Consider the following 23,230-nt stretch of genomic DNA (forward strand, 5'->3'; position numbering starts at 1 on the left):
AAATGTAAGGATGTAGAGGCTTATGTCACTAGGGGTAAGATAGATACTGCCTACAGGAAAATTAAAGAGACCTTGTATGAACATCAAGAGCTCAGACGTGAACCCAGTTCTAAGCAAAGACGGGAATGCAGAAAGGTGGAAGGAGTATATAGAGGGCCTATACAAGGGCGATGTACTTGAGGACAATATTATGGAAGTGGAAGAGGATGTAGATGAATATGAAATGGGAGATACGATACTGCGTGAAGAGTTTGACAGAGCACTGAAAGACCTGAGTCGAAACAAGGCCCCCGGAGTAGACAACATTCCATTGAAACGACTGACGGCCTTGGGAGAGCCCAGTCCTGACAAAACTCTACAATCTGGTGAGCACGATGTATGAAACAGGCGAAATACCCTCAGACTTCAAGAAGAATATAATAATTCCAATCCGAAAGAAAGCAGGTGTTGACAGATGTGAGAATTACCGAACAATCAGTTTAATAAGCCACAGCTGCAAAATACTAACACGAATCTTTACAGACGAATCGAAAAACTAGTAGAAACCGACCTCGGGGAAGATCAGTTTGGATTCCGTAGAAATACTGGAACACGTGAGGCAATACTGACCTTACGACTTATCTTAGGAGAAAGATTAAGGAAAGGCAAACCTACGTTTCTAGCATTTGTAGACTTAGAGAAAGCTTTTGACAATGTTGACTGGAATACTCTCTTTCAAATTCTAAAGGTGGCAGGGGTAAAATACAGGGAGCGAAAGGCTATTTACAATTTGTACAGAAACCAGATGGCAGTTATAAGAGTCGAGGGACATGAAAGGGAAGCAGTGGTTGGGAAGGGAGTGAGACAGGGTTGTAGCCTCTCCCCGATGTTATTCAATCTGTATATTGAGCAAGCATTAAAGGAAACAAAAGAAAAATTCGGAGTAGGTATTAAAATCCATGGAGAAGAAATAAAAACTTTGAGGTTAGCCGATGACATTGTAATTCTGTCAGGGACAGCAAAGGACTTGGAAGAGCAGTTGAATGGAATGGATGGTGTCTTGAAGGGAGGATATAAGATGAACATCAACAAAAGCAAAACGAGGATAATGGAATGTAGTCGAATTAAGTCGGGTGATGTTGAGGGTATTAGATTAGGAAATGAGACACTTAAAGTAGTAAAGGAGTTTTGCTATTTGGGGAGCAAAATAACTGATGATGGTCGAAGTAGAGAGGATATAAAATGTAGACTGGCAATGGCAAGGAAAGCGTTTCTGAAGAAGAGAAATTTGTTAACATCGAGTATAGATTTATGTGTCAGGAAGTCATTTCTGAAAGTATTTGTATGGAGTGTAGCCATGTATGGAAGTGAAACATGGACGGTAAATAGTTTGGACAAGAAGAGAATAGAAGCTTTCGAAATGTGGTGCTACAGAAGAATGCTGAAGATTAGATGGGTCGACCACATAACTAATGAGGAAGTATTGAATCGGATTGGGGAGAAGAGAAGTTTGTGGCACAACTTGACCCGAAGAAGGGATCGGTTGGTAGGACATGTTCTGAGGCATCAAGGTATCACCAATTTAGTATTGGAGGGCAGCGGGGAGGGTAAAAATCGTAGGGGGAGACCAAGAGATGAATACACTAAGCAGATTCAGAAGGATGTAGGTTGCAGTAGATACTGGGAGATGAAGAAGCTTGCACAGGATAGAGTAGCATGGAGAGCTGCATCAAACCAGTCTCAGGACTGAAGACCACAACAACAAACATACATAGTAAATTCTCCAAGATCGTTACTGCGAGACATGTCAGAGCAAAGCTATGGTTTTTCCTACACGGCATCAACACTGTGACAGCAAGACGAATACTGGAGAAAATCGGCAAGGAAGCGCAGGAAGCCATTTCGAGGAAATATAAAGATCCTGTGCCTATACCGTATAAAGTGGAATTAACCGACGTTAAATTGAATGTTCTAATTAATACTGCAGAAGCTACGTGTAGACAACTATGACCTTTTGCATTTTGGACCAAACGCAAGACTTTGCCGGAATTTTTAATAAAATGGAGACTGCGACTAGTTAACATCAAAGCACAACTTCTGCAAGGGAGGAGACCGCCAGAGAAACAGCAGTGTGATTGCGGACAACGATAAAATAGTTGGAATAGATTACTTAACGTGGATGACCTCTTATTCAAAAGATGTATAATAAGTATCAAATGAAAAGTTCAGGAGTAAATAAAGTTGTCAGTAGCCTCCTTATAGATTTTATAAAGCGCCCAGATACGCAACTACGTGTAACGTTTGCGTCTTTCTTGGATAAGGAACATTGCATTACCAGATTTGGGAGCTAAAATGTATAACTAAAGAATGGATTGTGTGTTCGATCCTGTACTTACACTTCGATCCATTGTGCCGTGTGCCAATCACATTCATATGTTGTCGGTTACCTAATACCTTACAGAACAGCTGCTGTGTGGTGTTTAGCAACGTTCTGCAGTGTTTCTACTGGAGTAATAAGAATACCCATAAACTGTTTCGTGTATAAATAAGTCTGCCAGACTCTCAACAGAGAGAAAAGTTTACAGGTAATATTCTGTCTGCATACAATTTTAATAGTTTATCTGCAAACTATGTAAACGATCTTAACACTGACGCCAACGAAGATGATATAAGTGTTAAATTAAAGCAGGAATGACATATATTTCGCAATCTAGAACATTGTTCTCCACATTACCATCAAATATAGAAACTGACGAATTGGGTCTTGTTCCCACAAAGTTAATCCTCAAGAGTTAAGGAAAAGAACTAATGTGTCTAACAGATTTCAGCCTTTCCCTATTAATGGAATAATTCCGCTTAGTACAGTAATGTGTTACGTGCAAGAAAAAGAAAACTGGAAATGGAGGACATCAAAGTCAGTAAACGAGAACTGCTGTACATTAATAGCATTGCACTCGCATCGACAGCGTTAACTGTGATAAAATACCTGGTATTCAGCATAGGGAAGGAGATTGGGGGGGGGGGGGGTGAATAAGAGTGCATATGATGGGTTCGGATTCATTTGCTGGAATCTTACGGGATGCAACCCAAACACTAAAAACTGGCAAGTCGGTGAACTAAAGCAGAAGAGTATGTCAGGTATAAATTCACTTGCATGGATTTTTGAGGGCATGTAATCTGCCCTATAAGAAGTGAAAGTGCGGGGGATGAGTGACCGCAAAGTCTGTCGTTACGTCACCTTCAAACTGCGATATTAAATTTTGATCGAGGTGCATGAGGTAATAAGGTGAGTGTTGTTGATGGAGGAAATACTGACACTGATTTGGTCTGGTATGTATTCGTCGGTTAATTGGCTCTCTATGTACAATAGTTGGATAGGCATGTCGCTACTGAGTTTCTTTATAAGTAAGTAAGTACCACTATGCACATCTGTGCCACTCATATGGATGTGTTCTGCTCTAGATAGGATGCACTATGATGGCCGATCAACTATTGAATGCCTCGGTGAGATCAAAACGAGCAATACTGTGATGAAGTCCCAAGTCTCCCTCTACTCTTACAGTGGGTCTGATTTATGCGTTGAGTATGAGGCTGTTGCATGACTGTAAGTGATTCAGTAGATACTGTATTGCATTCCTGTTATGGAGGTATGTTTCATCTGAAAAAAAGGTGAAAACTGTCAACGAAGACTGACACCAACATACTGTCGTATTTATAGTATAGTAATCACAGTAATAGGACACAAGAGCTTGTAACATACACGAGATATTTATAGACAATCATTCGATATCGACGAGCTACGGGTGTTACGCTACTAATAACTTTGTGCAGTTCTCGCATACTCTTCACGGTTGTGATTTTTTTCCTATACGTTTGTGTGCCATTTTTCTCGTTTTGATACCTCTCTACCTAGTCTGTGTTGGATGGAGTACCAGACAACCTTCAACGTAAGTGCTGTCGGATTTCTAGAGTATTGGCAAGGTCTCTGATTTGGTGGAGGACATTCCTTACTCATCAAAATCAAGTGTATTCAAATAACATATACAAAAGACTGGGAGATTCGTGAGAGTATCGCAGATAAGCGATAATTTGGCGGCAGAGGAGTTGAAAGGCGAGCTGTATACCGCTTCTTCTAAGTATTATGGGCAAACATATTGCAATCACACAGATCTCGCGAAGTGAACGCAGTGAGAAAATTAGGGGCTAATATGAAGGTTTTTACCAACAGACAACGAGCAGCAGAAGTTCCACCTGTTGTTTTCTTGATAAATAAGAGACAAGATTCTTCCATGAGTTTTGTGTGCCCATAAATGGATGGACAGACATCTTAATAGGTAGACTATATTTAAATTTACATCCATATGCATACTTCGCAAGTCATCATACAGTGTGTGGCGGAGGTTTAAAGTTGTGTCAGTTCAGTTGCAATAGTTTTTCTTGGTTAGTTTTACCTATTCGCTCACGCCATCTTCAGACCACGAGAGGTCCATCGGTACCATCCGGCCGCCGTGTAATCCTCAGCTGAGGATGCGAATAGGAGGGGCGTGTGTTCAGCACACCGCTCTCCCGGCCGTTATGATGGTTTTTGTTGACCGGAGCCTCTACTATTCGGTCGAGTAGCTCCTCGATAGGCATCACGAGGCTGAGTGCACCCCAAAAGATGGAAACAGCGCATTGTGGCCCGGATGGTCACCCATCCAAGTGCCGACTACATCCGACAGCGCTCAACGTCGGTGATCTGAGGGGAACTGGTGTATTCACTGCGATAAGTCCGTTGCCATTTTTACTTATGGCGATGGTTTTAACCATCGTTTTTCCGTGATATGTGTAATTTACCGTCAGAAACCTCTGTTTTGCTACATATATCGGCTCACTGTATTTAGTGCTACAATTGAGATCTGCAGCGGTTAATTATGTGTGGTGAGTGTTTATGTTGTTGTTGAACCAATTTCGTGTCAGTATTGCAAACATGATTGGAACAAACGATCTCTTGAGGACTGGTCGATATTTCTTTCGAAGTATTTTACAGTACCTTCATCTCCTTAGATTAAATAAACGGCTAAGATTCTACCGTCAAATAAAGATATCCACAGCTCTGCCTCCTGGAAACAGATTAAATACAGAATACGAAAACTGAGTTTCATAAATAAACAGTATATCCTCTGTAATGTGTTATTGTTTTAAATTTCGTGTCATAAGATCCTTCCTGCCCAATAGCTCAACACAAACCAATTTTTCTCGAAAGTTTTTTTTTTCTGGGAAGAGATGGGCGGGAGGTGAGAGCTGGGGTTGGGGATGGCCGAGGATTTCCCAGAGGGGGAAGGGGCAGGACCCTCTGGTGGGGTGGGGATTTCCCAGAGAGGAGGGTGTAATTAACTGATCAATTTAATTGATTATTCAGTTAATCTCGTATAAATTTGATATCAATAGTGTGCTCATATCACGCCTGCCGCATTACTCCTGAATTCCATCATCATAGTGGCGTTACTAGCTCCACTCTAAGGCGACTGGCGTCATTTTGAATAGACATCATCTTTCAGATGTAGATACATGTCTACCCAATATCGCTTATGTTGCACAACTCCTTGTTGTTGTAATTTTTTCCATCATTGTAGGTTTCTTGCAATAATGAACGATATCGGATGAGGCTACGGAGTTATATACGGACTGGTCTTGAATTCCGGAAGGCAGAGGATCAAATCTCACCCAGCCATCTTACTTTTGGTTTTCTTTGGTTTCCCTAAATTAGTTCAGACAAATGTTTTGATGGTACTGACGAAAGGCCACTTTCCCCATCACTTCAAGTTAGACATATAACCATGTAAATGATTATTTGTTCTGTAACTATAACATTATATACGTGTCAAATATCCTTGTGAATGTAATCCTCAGACACGTTTGGAAAAGTTGTAGCACATTGGACTATAAATTGCGGATGTAGAATACACTAAAAGTTTGACACAATGTTGTCAGAACATAAGATGGCAGATCTGTTTGTTTCGGAATTCGTCGTACTGTTACGTGACATTTAATTGTTCGCTCCAGTTGATGAAAGCTATAGAATGTGATGAGCATTGTTTGGACATTTAATTTCTTTTTATATGATAGTATTTTCAGCAGTGGAACGATTTTTTCTTATTGAATATATGCTTCGTCAAGGCGATTATTTTATAGATTTCGTGCACGAGATAGTTACTGAAAAATTCCGGGAGCAATTTTACAGCATCATATTGTGGTTCATCGCCATAGATATTTCGTGAGACAGACTCAGTGTTAGATGCCAAACGAACTGGAGGACCACCTAAACAAATGAAAAAGGAGTTCTTGGATTTTTCTAACTGTAGAAGATCCCAACAAAATCATTGTGCATGTTGGCACACTTAGAAGATATCGGATTTGCATATGTGCATAAGCAGTTAGGCAAACATTGTACTTCTTTCTGCAGCAAGTGATAGGAGTGTATGAATTGAAAGATATGGATAATAAAAAGCGATTCAGTTATCGCAAATGGGGCCGAAATTCGTTGCCCTTTGTTTCTCATACTGCCTTCGATAGCAAAACTCCAATTCCATTATTTCAATTATCTTAGGTATCATGATGGTTACCCTCGGGTGGAGCCACGCATGTTGGCACGTAGCTGTTGGGATTTGGGCAGGACTGCTGGCCCCATATCTAACTCGTCCAGTGGATTAGCTATTAGGGGCAGTGTGCTGGCCAACGTGAATGTGGTTTTCGGGCGGATTCCCACATCCGACTAGGTGAATGCCTCACTTACCCGATTCGAAAACATTTAACAATTGTGTGCATACTTTCACGTGGCTAACACTATTCGAAGACTTTTCGGGGACACATATTCTGACCTCAGGGCTGACGCGATGACGACAGGTAAGGAATTTGCCCACACCTAAAATTACCCAATTAAAATGCAATAGTCACAATGCAGACAGCAGGTGTATGCGGGAGAAGGTAACATGGAAAAGAAGAAGAAGCATCATGATAACCGAATAATCATTCTCTTAGTTTTGATGTTGTATTACAAGATTGTGACAGAACTGTTTTGTAGGTAATACTATGTGATTTATCTTGAGTGATTAAGGAAATAGACTGCAGTATCGTATTCGTATTGAAACATTTCTTATGTCGATTATACATGAAATATAAATTATAAGTAAAGATTCACTTTGGAGACGAGCTGCCCATAGGCTGAACTGATGAATTTACCGAGCTACGACAATTGTAATTTCTTAGACAATTGTATTTTATTTTCTTTCTCATTTCATAAATTACTGGAAGAGGTTAATCATATGGTGATGGCTGTCTTAATATTTTTAAATCTCTATTCGATTTAGAGTCAAAAATCATATACAACAGGTACCTGCTGTGTGAGATTATAGTCTGTAAGTGAAATCTATGTTTTTAAACGGCTAAAACTGTCACTTGGTTTCCCAGTCCCTGTTACAAGTTGCCTGTCTAACACCTTCGAGGGGAAACGATCATCCGATATTCGGTATTTAATATAGTCATTGACCAAGTTTAAGTATAAATGTTTCTGTCATAATTGTGGCGTTGTTCACCACAGACACCATGTCAGACATGTCAGTCATGCCTGGAAAACTGTTTCTTGCCTTTGATATGTAGCCTGCCTTGCGAAGTCGGTTGATTTGCCAGGCCGGTACTGTTCCCACACTACATAACTATTCTGCAGGGCAGTCTACGCACCAGGCGCTGCAACAAACACGTTGCAGCTCGTATCTTCTCCGCTCCTTATGGAGCTAGGATTTTGTACAGCCAGTAGCTCTCATGCGAGGTAGATCTGCTGCTTCTGTGCCAGATTTGGTTGAAACACACACACACACACACAATCTGTCACCTCCTAATTCCGACTTGGCACCAGACATGCCTAGCACAGCTACCAGATTCAGCTGCACAATAACTTGCGGCTGCCAATAGATGGCCTGTTCAGTCGGACATGAAATGTGGTTTATCTGCAAGACCACCTGGTGCCACAACACAGACGTCTAGTTGTGGTGTAGGCGTGCTAATTCCAGGCTTTGTCGCTGCTGAACTGGAGTCAGCATCGGTAAGTGGACCAGGAGCCAGCTACAGAGGCCTATACGCAACTATGTTCGCTGAATTATCGTTAAGAAGACAGTGAACGGGCGTTCTTTTGGTAGGCTCTTGTTTCACTTGGCCGGTCAGTTGCTCGACAGTGGCTCGTCTATTCACCTGCACACTCGTACACAGCCGTCGTTCACGCTTGTCACCGGTGGCCCGTGGGGCACCACCGTAGCCTGGGCGCCGGTTTTCAGTAGAGCCATTTTGTTATACACGGTACACTTTAACGATGGCGGCCGCGAACTATTTACAGTCTTAGCCTTTACGGAATTCCTTCCATCGCTTTCCCAATAGCCAATGAGTGTGCCCTTCTGTACTTTATATTAATCACTCTGTTTCCGTATTACAGCGATTGCAATGTTGTCAGTGCCCCCCTCACGTAATTTAGGTACACTTCACTGGTAGCGCTATCGTCTGTGAGTGGCTATTGCTCGTTGACTTCGATCATAGGCTGTACTTAAATATAATAAACTACATGACGAAAGTAAATGATCACTTTTGTGAAACACCGACGTCATCTCCCATTGCGAGATAAAAATTCGAAATCTTGCTCTAAGGTTCCAACTGACTTTCTCTATAATGGTGCAAAAGCGTAGCGCCCTGTAATGGCACCATGGGGCTCGGCAATGCTTGAAAGATCAAAGTGTCGACACACGCGAAAAATGCCAGAGCTCAGAAATTCATGTTACATGTAAGGTAGGTTAACGATGTCACACTGGAAATCAGTTTTTCCACAGTTCTACCCAAGGACGCCGTGGACGTGACATATCATTGGAAGTCGTCACACCTCCCTCTACCCACAACTCTCTCCTCTGCGGTGAAGGTCACAACAGTGGTGCCTACCTATGGTGTACCACGGTTCTGTTATGGATTGCAAACTAAAACATTTCGGACATATCGCTTCACAGAATCGACACAAAAAAGTCTCAGGAGGTGACATAATCGGCGTCAATGAAACCACACCTGCCCTTTGGAGTACATTTTCAAACAGTTCACAGTCGAAAACGATAGTCTGCGGTGCGGTGTTCTCAAAATGCTTTGACACCTCTGAAACCGGCAGACGACTTAACACTTCTCTAAGAACATAATAGGGTACCATTCCACTGAGCGTGATCTGACCCCATTAGATTGTGGTGCGATCGCAAATTTCTGCTGTCGTGCGCGCGGTAGGAACACTAGGAACAGTTCAAAATCATCTGACAAAATGTAAACATGACGCGAAGCAGAAAAGGGTGTATATGCTTTCTGGTCGCTCCTTTTCTGTGTCTTCCTATGGCGTATGCATGTGAGATATTGACACGTGTGTGAATAAAATGGTGAAGCCTCCCTCTAAAACACAGTTGCTTGGCTACATATTTAGAGCCACCTCTGCACGTTGGTTTAAAACTTTAAAAACATACCTGTACAGAGACAACCATGCATCAAATGGCTCTGAGCACTATGGGACTCAACTTCTGTGGTCATAAGTCCCCTAGAACTTAGAACTACTTAAACCTAACTAACCTAAGGACAGCACACAACACCCAGCCATCACGAGGCAGAGAAAATCCCTGACCCCGCCGGGAATCGAACCCGGGAACCCGGGCGTGGGACAACCATGCATCAGTTCCTAGGTCTCTGCGGGGTAAACAACCTATTGGCACTCTCCAGCTCAGAGGCATTCTGTGGCTGCACTAACACATGTTTGCAGCACGTAAGTCTGAAAGGTGTCGAACGATTGCCTGTCCCACAGGCTCTTTGGAATTGGTGAGTGATTGTCTCCATAGAGGTACATTTTTAAAGTACCCAAGAAATTTGTGTGATTGCTACTGTGAGTGTGGCGTAACTGGGTGGTTTTAGGGAAACGATTTGCTGTTTTATGTATGCATGTGTCAATAACGCACCCTCCCGATGCACACGTCACAGGACGGCGCGGAGAAGGCGAAAAGGAGAACCATAAACACCATTTCTTCTTCGGAACACATTCTAATTTCTTCGAATTTTTTGAAGCGTCCCTTATTGTTCTTCCCTGTATACAAGAGCAAAAGTTACGGTCGTGATACACTCCAAAGCAATGCGTTCAATGGGGCTGCAGCACTACTGATATCCTTAAGAAAAGGTTGAATCTTCCAGGGTAAATGTTAACAGTGAAAGATTGTCTAGAACGTCGTCCTGCACAGAAAACTATCGTTTTCGACCGTTAAATGTGTGCTAATTAAGCCCTTTGCGACACCTCCTGCGGCCCTTATGTATCGATTCCGACCAGCAGTGTGTTCGGTACGTTTTCCTCGCAAATCCATAGGAGAATTGTATGAGGTCAACAGCGGGCATCGCTGTTCTGATCTCCAGCGCTGAGCCATCAGCGCGAGCTGAGGGTAAGAAGAGCTGTGAAGACCTTCCGATGGCGTGGCACTTCCAAGTTGTTCTTGAGCGAAATTGGCGAAATTTGGTGACACTGTGACATCATTAACCCACCTTGTACCTAAACTGAAGTCAGCTCTAGCCTTTTTGTGTGTGTCGACACCTTGGTGTGTGAAGCATTGCCTAGCCCGAGGGCAAAGTTGCAGAGGAAGGACGTATGCACGTTCGCACAAAATTTTAAACTACTGTGTCTCAGAGGAAGGAAATGACGAGGTTCCAAAAAAGGGATGTTTTTTCTGCGTTAATAAATAATATGAAATGGGTCGATCGCGTAAAATCAGCATTAGGCAAGGCGGGTGGAAAACTTGAACTGATTGTAAGCGTTCAGGGCTTGTACAGTGTATCTCTAAAGATAAATGCAAATAAAATGCTAAAGCGTTGTTTGGGGCCTTTATCAAGTACGTATGACAAAAAGACGACCAGTGTCAGAGAAGCGCTTCTAGTACCATAACAGGCCGGTACAGTGGATACAAATTGTAACAGAAAAAATCAGGAAATTTGTAAGGGAATTAATACTTTCTCAGTATTTGGAGACAGCTGACGCTCTGCAACTTTGTACTGAAGTAACGAACAAACGCTACAGTTGCTAAAAACTACTGTATACTTCTCCCCGATGGGTCCTGGTTTTTATATTGAAACAGTTATCCAGTGGTGTGCTAAAATACTGCTTTTATGAAGCAGAGTGATACAGCACCGCACATTTTTCATATACACTGGAAAATAGCTTCACTGTGAAAGCTAATGCCGTCATGGAGTAAAATAAAGAACTTTAGAACAACTGAAGTGGTTATTCATCAGCTACATGGAACTCCTTGGACCATAGAACACATAATTCTTACGAAACCCTGTTTTATTAACGTACAGATCCTGTGCTCGTAAAGGTCCCTGCGACATTATGCTGCCACACACGTATAACGCGTGCAAGGATTTTGAAAGAAGGGACAATAGAGTAGGTACAGATTAATGCTGTCAGCCAGTTTTTCCTTGCTGGTCGAGTATATAAGGGTGATTCAGCTGCACCTACGGATGTCGTTTTATGCAACCAGCAACGCCTAGCCTCATGTGCCATTCTACCCTGCTGGGAACACGCATTTATTATGAATAGTTTTGAGTACATGCTCCGTCAGGTCGGAGTTCAGTACATTAGTTACTTCGCTGTTACCTTGTAGTATGCATTCACTTCACTGTTTGTTACACTGGGTCACTAGGCACGACATATTAACAAAGTTACAAGGTGATTCATTTGCCGCTACCGAAATTGTCTGATGTATGAAGCCTTCAAAAGGTCGATATTCCCTTGCTGCCTTACTGTATGGTATTAATTTTCAGTAAACAAATCTTACAAACTATTCTGAACACACCTGAATGGTGGTATATTCCATTCGGAAAACGCAACCCTTTAAATCGTTTACTTATGTCCGTTTACCACGTAACTACGTTAATATGTCGTGCCTAGTGACCGGGTGTAGCAAAGAGTGAAATTAAAGCTTGAAACGAGGTAACAATGAAGTAAATAACGTATTAAACACTGAATTTATGGGGTGCATACTATAATCTATTCCTAAGACAAGCATGTTCCCAGCAGTGCAGCGAGGTGCATGTGGTAAGGAATTATTAGTTGCATAGAAGGTCATTGGTAGGGGCAGCTGAATCACCCTATACGCAGATACAGATGTAGACAAACTCAAACCTATCTGTCCTAACCTGTTGTGCTAATACAGAGTAGGAAGATACATACAGTGACACTCAAAAGTGCTTTCTGTTTTGCTGATGTGTAATGGAAGTGCTTGTTCTTCCACATTAATCATTGGAAACATTTACTGCACTATTTCAGTTACCAGCAACAATAGCCTCACAGCATTACATTCTTTATGCACATTCTTACCTAAAAAGAAGCGATTAATCTTAAATTTTACTATGAAACTCAGCACATCAAATGCAGACAAAGAGTTAATTATGACGACCGCACACATTCAGCAGTTAGTAACTGTAACAAATCAATTGCAAAAATTTAATGTCACTGTTACCTCTGTGTTAACAAAGAAATGATATCAGTTCATTGTTTTCCGTCACTACACGAACACATGAGCTCCAGGTACTGTGCGTACATATGAGAAACAAATCTTGCTGTTGTGCAACCTCCCTCATACTTAATCATGAAGCAGTATGAGCCTACGGACCGTGGAAGAAGGGGACAAAAGGCAAAAGAGAAGAAAACAGAAAAAATCATGAAATGCGTTCCTGCGTTGGTGGAAGTTACCTTTTACCAGAACCGGCAAGGCATCCGTAAAAGCCTTTTTCAAGCAGCCGTTGAAGTCTGGATCATTTTGCTTGCAGGTCTTCAGGGATGACGCTGTAAGAGAACAAAACTGATTAGCGAATTAGATAATGCTGCATGACAAAATTATCATGAAGAAACATATGAACTGCAGTGTCAAAACTTTGTTTATAATTCCTTTGACAGATTTTTATCTATACGTTTAGAGCTCTGAAATTACGTTTGTCACAGACGAGCGTGTTACACATATTGCAGACAGTATACGACTGTTTGTATACTGTGTGGCTAACCCGGGCCTGAATGTTCTCTCGGAACTGAGAGCCAGATATTGTAGTGTTCCACCAACATTACAGATCAGTAGTTTTGATATATTACATAAATAATGTACTAATGGCTGAATTACTGACAGTATTGGTAGTGTATAATGTGTATATAATTATTGTTGTTATCTTCTACTCAACAAAATATTGTTCATGAAGATTAAAGGCAAGAGTTTCTTGCTGTTATTGATAAATGCAATAATTGTTTCTGAATAACATAAACATGTTTTAAGTTCGACGAAGTATTGAAGCGACGTCTAGTACATTTTAGTTTTGTGTTTTATCTTTTCTTTACTTTTACCTTTTTATTCAGATAATTGTGTTTTTTAGCTCCGTATGTAAATCTCAATCGTTTCCTTTACTTTTAATACAACATCCCTCTGTTCCACGTTATGTATTAACAGTTGCCGAGTAATATCTAGGTTAAATGTTGTCAGTTTCAATTTTGCTATAAATAATGTTTATTTTTAAGTAGCAGACACGAGAATAATTATGTAGAACAAAAATGTGCCGTACCTTATCCGACTGTCTCCGAGGGTTATAACTTTAATAATGGCAACTATTTATTTACAGCTCGTACAAAATAGATACGTGTTTCAAAGTTTTACTGAACTTGAAAGTAGTCAGCAGCATTATCTATAACACCTTGCTAGCGATGTGGAAGTCGTAGGATACTCTTAGCAGTGCCAGTTGTGTTGACAGTTCGAGCTGCACGGCCTATTGCCCGTCGGATTCGTAGCGGCTCTGAGGCGAATCCCGTGAAGTGTTTCCTTCAGTTTAGAAATCGAGTTGAACTCACGAGGGCTTACGTCTGAGGGGTGCAGTAGGTGGTATAGCACTTAGCAGTCCCAGCAGTCAAAAAAAAAAATCAGTAACTGCTTGCACTGTACATACCTGAGCGCTGTCCTGCAAAATGATGATCAGGTCCTGCAGAAAGTGTCATCAATTCTGTCTCTATGCTGTTCATTCATGGAACACAACCGACGACTAGATTAGAGACAGAAGTGATGACACTTCCTGCAGGACCTGACCATCATTTTGCAGGACAATGCTCAAGCACGTACATTGCCAGCTGTTACTGATTTGTTTGACTGATGGGGCTGCTAAGTGCTATACCACCTACTGCACTGACTTAAGCCCTCGTAAGTTCTACTCCATGTCTAAACTGAACGAAACACTTCACGGCATTCGCTTCATAACTGCCACAAATTCGTCGGGCAATAGACCGCACCGCTCCAACTGTCAACACAACTGGCACTGCTAAGAGTTCCTACTACTTCCACGTCGTTGGCAACGGGTTCTACACAGTGCTGGTGGCTACTTTGTAGGTCACTAAAACTTTGAAACAACTATTTATTTTGTACGAGTTGTAAATAAATGGTTGCCACTATTGAGGTTCCAATTCTCATATATCACCTCTATGCGCTTCACAGCTTCTGATTTTAGGAGAGTGCAGTAAAACACTGATCGCGTATGTAAAGAAAGAGATCGTTAGCAGGTAATACCCTGTAGGTATGCAACACACCTAACGTACAGGTGGGTATGACTTGAGATAACCAAAGCTAGTAGGAAAACTGCTATAGCCTATGGTTACTCATGACAGTCTACGAAAGCCCAGTTTAGTTTTAAAACTCTACCTGATGGTGATTATCTACGGCCACTTCTTCAAAGTTATGTCTCGCTGTAGCACTATGACCAAACAGAGACGAAATGTAAATATTATAACAGACGAAGCGCTTCAGACAGTTGACAGTTGTTCAAGCGAACAAATATATCTTTTTTTCCTTTTGCAGAGGAAACACTTCTCTCTGCAGCTGTACCTTTCGCAGTTAATACTTCCACGGCGTCTGCACTCACCGGCCTGGAAGATAGCAGATGAGCTACTGATGTGTGAGACTAGCAACAGATGACACTGCTCATTCGTTTCCAGCATCGTGGGAGTGGATCAGAGGGACTACCATTTGGTAGTAATTTCGGAGGGGTTATCAAATCCGTTATTTGCTTTACAACCAAAGGGACGCCGCACAGAAATCTGGGTTATAACGATGGGATTTCAACAACTTCTTTATTTGTTACGGAGAAACATTTTTCGGCACAGCAACAAGAAGACCTTTTGGATGTTGGTAGTTCAAGACTTGCTCGGTGTTAATAACAATGAACGTGATTGCAATGGGCAGACGATAACACACGTAGTCAGTGAGGTAGGGCATCGAATCAAGGAAATGGGGATAGCTATAAGCTCATAAACTGTACACGCTAGTAAGTCTCTTAAAATGAAAACTTGGAAACAAATGTTTTCCTTAAAGTTACCCGTCTTCTACTGCAGTTTCATATCTGATGTTTGTTGTCATTGGCATGCCTTTCGTGACGTTAGAGTGACATTTTAGAGCGAACACAGACATTGCAAGAACATACGAGTATGAAACTGAAGAAATATTTGTTTTCTCTTTTGTACTTCGTGCTCCTGAGATGTAGATAAGAGATCTCCTGGGCATTCACCTAAAATTGTGGGGAGCTTGCTAGTCAGCTATCTACATGTCATGCCCAGCGAGCAAATCGATCTTAAACAGTCATTGCTTAAAAGATATAACACAAGGAAGCAGTAAGATTCAGTAGTAGAAGTGCTATCTTGTCCAATAACATAGGTATATATTTTTTAGAATCTCATAAGTAATTCAAAGCTATAGAAATGTGTCCCGTATGAAATTAAGTACATAACGAAGTACCGTGGTAAATGACTAGCGAGATGTGAACGAAATCCCTGTATTTTCTTTTAAAAATTTATTTTACTTGAAAGAAACTACACGAAATTCAGGACTGCGCAGACAAATTGGAACACATAGAATCTTCTGTCTCTGAAGGGTATACAAACACTTAGGTCGAAAAAAACGCACCACGAAGGAATTATCCAAATGAGACGTAAATCTGTAAATGTGATGTACATGTGCAAACAAACAAATAATCACAATTTCAGAAAAAAACAGGAAGATTTACTCAAGAGAAAGAGGTTCACAAGCCGAGCGAATCAATAACGCATTGGTCCATCTCTGGCCCTTATGCAAGCAGTTATTCAGATTATTGACAGAGTTGATGAATGGCCTAAGGGATTTCGTACCAACTTCTGCCCAACTGATGCACTTAAAAGTCAAAATTTAGAGCTGGTTGGAAGAACCTGCACATAATGCTCCAAGCGTTCTCAATTATCCGGCGAACTTGCTGGGCAGGGTAGAGTTACGCAACCACGAAGACCAACAATAGAAATTACCTTCATATGTGAGCAGATGTTATCTTGCAGCACTGTAAGCTCAGGATGGCTTGTCATGAGGGGTGTATACCATCGTCGACGCACCGCCGTGCTGTAAGGTTGCCGCGGGTGAGTCAAAGGGGTCCTGCTATGAAACAAAATGCTACCTAAAGTTATCGTTCTTCGGTGTCCGGTAGGCGACAATCATGTTGGTAGCCACAGCTGTCCAGAGTGTCTCCAGCCACGCATTCGGCCGGTAATCTCATTCCCTGGAGTAGAATTGTCGTCAGTCATGAGTCTTGCTTCCTAATGTGTCTGGAAACGCCCCAGTAAGCGGTGGGATACTTTACACCTAAGGTGCTGGATCCATTCTCGATTTCTTTTTCACTGGTTGTATCTCTCCAAGAAATAAAAACACTGACGGCAAAGTAGTAATAAAAATAATAGTAATAATCGTAACACCAAGAAAGAGTTGTGCTTCATAAACGAAATTTGGGAGGGATGTTTCTAAATCTGAAAATGTTGTCTACGAGTTCTTTCGCCAGCCACATAAGAGTGGCGCCAGTAGTGTCACTGTCAGGATGCAACTCAGTTTTACTGTAAATACACTTTGTAAAGATCGTCAGAGTTAATATCATGAGATTGGACGTTGTGAGTAGTTGTTAATGGAGAATGTCTTTAAGGTGACAAAGACGCAATTATCAACACCTTAATAAGTTTGAACGAGGTCGTGTTATAGGGCTTCCAGAAGCTGCGTGAAGCCTTCTGCTGTATTGCAAGAAGACATGGCATGAACGTAGACACTGAACATAATTGCTGGCAGCTGTGGTGACGAGAATGCACGGTCGCGAGGAGACCAGGCTGTGAACGGCCACGTGCCACTACCGACCGAGAAGACCATCGTGTTCGGCGTATTGCTCAGGCTCATCGTACTGCATCTGAAGCAGTAGTACGAGAGGCAGCTGGCACCACAGTGACACAGTCAACTAATGCAAATCGGTTCCTTCAATGAGAGCTCCGAGCCAGACGCGCGGTGGCGTGCACTCCACTGACCCCACACTACCGACATTTGCCACTTCGCTGGTGTCAAGTGAGAGTTCATTAGAGAGCACAGTGGAGGTCTGTCGTGTTTTCTGATGACAGTCGGTTCTGCCTCAGTGCCAGTGATGGCCGTATGTTGGTAAGAAGTACTCACTTGAGGGACCGCTACCAACACGTCTGCGAGCAGGAGGCCCTGAACCTACACCTGGAGTTACCGTCTAGCGTGCGATTTTGCATGCATCAAGAGCACTCTTGTGGTTGTTCCTCGAACCCTGACTGCAAATTCGTACGTCAGTCTTGGCATTCCACTTGTTGTGCTGCCATTCATAAACAGCTTCAAAAATGTTCAAATGTGTGTGAAATCTTATGGGACTTAACTGCTATGGTCATCAGTCCCTAAGCCTTACACACAACCTAAATTATCCTAAGGACAAACACACACACCCATGCCCGAGGGAGGACTTGAACCTCCGCCGGGACCAGCCGCACAGTCCATGACTGTAGCGCCTCAGACCGTTCGGCTAATCCCGCGCGCCTCATACACAGCTTCCGAGGGGGTGTTTTCCAGAAGCATAACGCTCGCCCAGGTATCGCTGTTGTTATCCAACACGCTCTACAGAGTGTCTACATGTTGCCTTGGCCTGCTCGATCACCAGAATTGTCTCAGATGACAACTATAGCGTTATCCACAACCAGCATTAACCGTCCCTGTATCCATCGACCAAGAACAACACGAATGGAACTCCACCCCACAAACTGACATCGGACACTTTTACAACACTGAGACACGGTTCTTAGTGAAAGCAGGAAAGGTGTGGACGGGGCCTAATCTGTCACCGTTGGTTACACAGAAAACAAACACACTTAAGTTTTTAAAATAACTCTCAACAATAATTTTATTAAAATTTTACTACACTGGCGGCTGAAAGCCTTTATAGAAGAATTGCAAGTTATTGTCGACTCAAGGCCACAAGCAATGTTACACACGATCAACGGCTGAGAACCTCATTAAGAAGGTTCAAACATTATTCGTCGGCTGAAGGCCAGAAGCAATTTCAAAAATACACAACGGCTGAAGGCCTGAATTACCAATAAGGTGGACAATTACACGTTAAAAAAATACCAATACCCTTTTAACAATCTTAATAACTGTAACAAGTTACAGTGACGGCTGAAGGCCTTATCAATGCAGAACCGAAGCTATTTGTCGGCTGAAAGCCACTAGCAATATTAGAATTAACGGCTGAAGGGCAGCAGCAATTTCAGAATACACAACGGCTGAAGGCCTGAATTACAAGTAGCAAATACTAAGATATTTTCTTCTTAACAATCAAACCGGTAACAAGCTATAGTAAACGCTGAAGGCCTTATTAAGAAACATTGCAAATTATTGGTCGGCTGAAGGCCCCAAGCAATCTTACACATAATCAACGGCTGAAGGCCTGATTAAGGAGGTTGAAGATTATTCGTGGGCTGAAGGCCACAAGCAATTTCAGAATATACAAGGTCTGAAGACCTGAATTACCGTAAGGTGGACAAATACTAGCAATTAATGTCTGAGGGGGCCGGAATTACAAGTGGGGGAGGCAATACCATGTTAAAACATTAGGATAATTTTTAAACAATTATGACAACTTGTCCAAATAAGACGGAGTGGTCCACAGACAATGTTCCCTGGATCGACCTGAGGAAGGTGACTACAGCTGGGTAAGCAGTGAGACAGGAAGCCAAGACTTGTATTCACGTAACAGGATGGCAACTCACACTTGGGGTAGCTTAAGCGCCGACCGACCGAATAACCAATCCGCCTAACGTCCGATCACCGGTACAGCGATGGGATATTTTCAGGTAAGAGCGAAGAGACGGACAGCACTACGTCTTCAGAAAAACACCTGCAATGCCGAAGGAAACACTAGAACCAAGGTAGACCTCGCCAAAACATATGCGCAGCACAATTTAAGAGGCTGTCGAACTACTCGCCGTATTGGACAGCATCAACACGACGAGGAAATGTACGAGGGCAGTTCAATAAGTAATGCAACACATTTTTTTTCTGAAACAGGGATTGTTTTATTCAGCATTGAAATACACCAGGTTATTCCCCAATCTTTTAGCTACACAACACTATTTTTCAACGTAATCTCCATTCAATGCTACGGCCTTACGCCACCTTGAAATGAGGGCCTGTATGCCTGCACAGTACCATTCCACTGGTCGATGTCGGAGCCAACTCCATTGATTGCCGTTTTGTTTCAGGTTCGAAGTGATGAACCCATGTTTCATCGCCAGTAACAATCTTTGACAAGAAATTGTCACCCTCAGCCACATGACGAGCAAGAAATTCCGCACAGATGGTTCTCCTTTGCTCTTTATGGTGTTCGGTTAGACAACGAGGGACCCATCGGGAACAAACCTTTGAATATCCGAACTGGTGAACAATTGTGACAGCACTACCAGCAGAGATGTCAAGTTGAGCACTGAGTTGTTTGATGGTGATCCATCGATCATCTCGAACGAGTGTGTTCGCACGCTCCGCCATTGCAGGAGTCACAGCTGTGCACGGCCGGCCCGCACGCGGGAGATCAGACAGTCTTGCTTGACCTTGCGGCGATGATGACACACGCTTTGCCCAACGACTCAACGTGCTTTTGTCCACTTCCAGATCACCGTAGACATTCTGCAAGCGCCTATGAATATCTGAGATGCCCTGGTTTTCCGCCAAAAGAAACTCGATCACTGCCCGTTGTTTGCAACGCACATACGTTACAGACGCCATTTTAACAGCTCCGTACAGCGCTGCCACCTGTCGGAACTCAATGAAACTATATGAGACGAAGCGGGAATGTTTGAAAATATTCCACAAGAAATTTCCGGTTTTTTCAACCAAAATTGGCCGAGAAAAGAAATGTGTTGCATTACTTATTGAACTGCCCTCGTACACTGCCGGAAAAGTATGCCAACCTCCAGGGCAGGTAATTGGGGCTTTAACGGCCACAAGGCAGAGAGTACCGCTGGTTGCACTTCACTAATAAGAATAATACTAAATCCAAACCAACATCAAGGAGTGGAAGGCTGCTAATAGCTTCCGCCAACGAGACAGACTCCACCTGGGAGCAGCAATACGCAAACAACAGCGAGATCTCAAACAGTGGAGGTATCAGTACTGGATATGGTTCACTCAAATTCAAACGTCCTGGGTTCGGTCGTCGGCTACAGACCCACGATCTGACAGTGCCGACAGTGCCTGCCCTCGCAGGCCGATTTTACTGTCCATCTAGGTTGCAGGTGTTTCTAAATTTACGACCATTTTCGGTTCCATAGTCACCATCTTATGATCTGAATGATAGGTTGCTAGATAGGAGGACTCCTACTGAAGTTGTATATTAATGACTACCCTCAAAAGGCGGAAGAATCAGCGATGATCAACGGCATGAGGAAACAGAACGCAATGGAAACTACTGCATCAACAGAACATGTGGCCTTAACTGATAAAGTGCCATTGTGATCTCTCCATTGGCAAAAGATTCCGCATTAGCTCCCCATCCGGGACGGGACTGCCAAGGGGAGGTTACCATGAGTGAGTGGTGGAATAACCAACGACGGGATAACGTTTTAAGAGTCGGAGAATACAATGCCAGAACTTTGAAGGTAGTTGGAAAGCTAGAAAATCTGAAAAAGGGATTGGAAAGGCTCCGGGCTCCGTCTACATATAGTGAGGGGTCAGTGATGTGAAATGAAAAGAAACTAAGGACTTCAGGTCAGGCGAATACTAACTTAAACAGCAGCAGAAAATCGTGGTATTTGTAGGATACGATATGAATAGGAAAGTAGAACAGAGAGTGAACTGCTATGAACAGTTCTATGATAGGGTGGTTCTCATCAGATTCGACAGTTAACCAAAGCCCACAAAGACAGTACAGGTGTACATGAAAACGTCACCAGCAGCAGACGAAGAGGTAGGGAATGTATATGAGGCTACCGAACATGTAATTCAGGATGTAGCAGGAGACGAAAATCTAATAGTCGTTGGGGATTGGAAAGCAGTTGAAGGAGAAAGGTTAGTAGATAGTGTTACGGGAGAATATGGGCTTGGCAATAGGAATGAGAGAGGAGAAATGTAAAATTTTGTACTTCTAGAAAGGGAAACAAAGTAGCACGCCATACCTGGGTGTAACATTTTGTAGCGATATGAAATCAATCAATGTCATAGGCTCACTGACGGGTGGAGATATCGGCTCAGCCTGCAAAAGAGGTTGCTTACAAAACATTCGTGAGACACATTCTAGAATATTGCTCAAATTATGACTACCAGGAGGAATTGAACATGTACAAAGAACATTTCGATGAGTGGGAGAGGGTCACAGAAGTGGTGGACGCTTGGAAGTGAACATGTACCATTCCGTGTAAGCCTATTCATTAATTGCAAGAATTAACAATAAATGATGAAACTAGGCATACACAACAATTCCTTACATAGTGTTCCTGAATGTATCACAAAGACAAATTACGAATAATTGCAGCGTGCTCAAAGGACGTTTAATAACGATTGTTCTTGCATCCCATGCGCAGATGCAATTGGAAGAAACCATAATAACTTCTACAATGCAGAAATCCTCTGCCATGCGCTTCACATTGGTTTACAAAGTAAAGAAGTAGGTGTGGAATATTATTCCATAAAGTAGGATGTACATTTCCTGATAAACTGGTTGGATTGTTCTTGTACTTGACATATTCCGACCTAAAGATGGTACGTGTAGAACTGATACCGCAATTAATTCAACGATGTGAGAAAGACACCCGTGCTGAAGATTCCGTACAAACTTAATTATGTATGTAGGCAGTTCAGGCATTCAGGGAATGAAGGATCTCGACAGTTTTCTCCTGTTACCGACACTGGTACTGACGAATCGTTCAAATGGCTCTGAGCACTATGGGACTTAACATCTGGGGTCATCATTCCCCTATAACTTAGAACTACTTAAACCTAACTAACCTAGCGATCACGCGGTTCCAGACTGAAGCGCCTAGAACCTCTCTGCCACACTGGCCTGTGATACTGGCGAGATATAGGTCCAGCGGATTGCAAGATTTAATAGTGTGTTTTAATTTAAAGTCGAATAACGAATGAAAAAATACATATTTTTGTGTGATATACTCATAAATGAACAATTTACTGTCTTTTTTCGTTTACTTATACCACGAAACCTTTCATCTTACCTTTCATGATTATTCATCAAGAGGACATACCCTATAGGTTTTAATGAATGAGCTTGCGAGTATTAAAATATATGACTAAATGGCAGTATCTTTTGATTGAGTCCGCGTAATATGTTACACCAGAAAAAGGCTATAGACTGCAGTATGTGACATAAATTTCAACTTGGTACCGCAAATAGAAACAGGGGTCTTAGCAGACCGACGAACATACAGACAATCTGATAAAAAAAGTTCGTGGTGTAATTATAAATATTTCATATTTCTAGGTCAGTGTGAAATACCTTGTAGGTTTTGATGAGTGTGTTTACAAATATAAAAATATGTGACATAAATGGCTGCATCTTTTGAGCGGATTCACTTAGATGCAAACGTTTTCTATACCACCTAGGTACCAGAGACATTATCAAGTGACAGAAATTCAACTTGATATTTCTGTCCGCTCCTATGAAAAAGGGCTTAACAGACTGACAGAGAGACAGACAGACCGTCTGATAACAAATTAAAAAAATCATTGTATGTAAATCCAAATTAATAATTTTCGGATACGTCACTTTGGTTGCAGTATTAAAACTTGCTTCTTGCCAGATTTAACGATTATCGGTCAACGAGAAGCACTCTTTAGGTTTTGATGACTGA

The 23,230-nt window shown here is 42.2% G+C and overlaps 1 protein-coding gene across 1 annotated transcript in view; it reads right to left on the reverse strand.

Moving 5' to 3' along the window:
- The window catches only part of LOC126100825 (protein takeout-like), a 91,431-nt gene that overhangs the window by 66,842 nt on the left and 1,359 nt on the right, over positions 1 to 23,230 (reverse strand). Inside the window, exon 2 of the mRNA XM_049911474.1 lies at positions 12,755 to 12,847. Within this exon, the coding sequence (XP_049767431.1) occupies positions 12,755 to 12,847 (93 nt within the window). The remainder of the gene's footprint in view (positions 1 to 12,754; positions 12,848 to 23,230) is intronic.

The sequence above is a fragment of the Schistocerca cancellata genome, chromosome 9, assembly GCF_023864275.1.
Source record: "Schistocerca cancellata isolate TAMUIC-IGC-003103 chromosome 9, iqSchCanc2.1, whole genome shotgun sequence".
Lineage (NCBI taxonomy): Eukaryota > Metazoa > Arthropoda > Insecta > Orthoptera > Acrididae > Schistocerca > Schistocerca cancellata.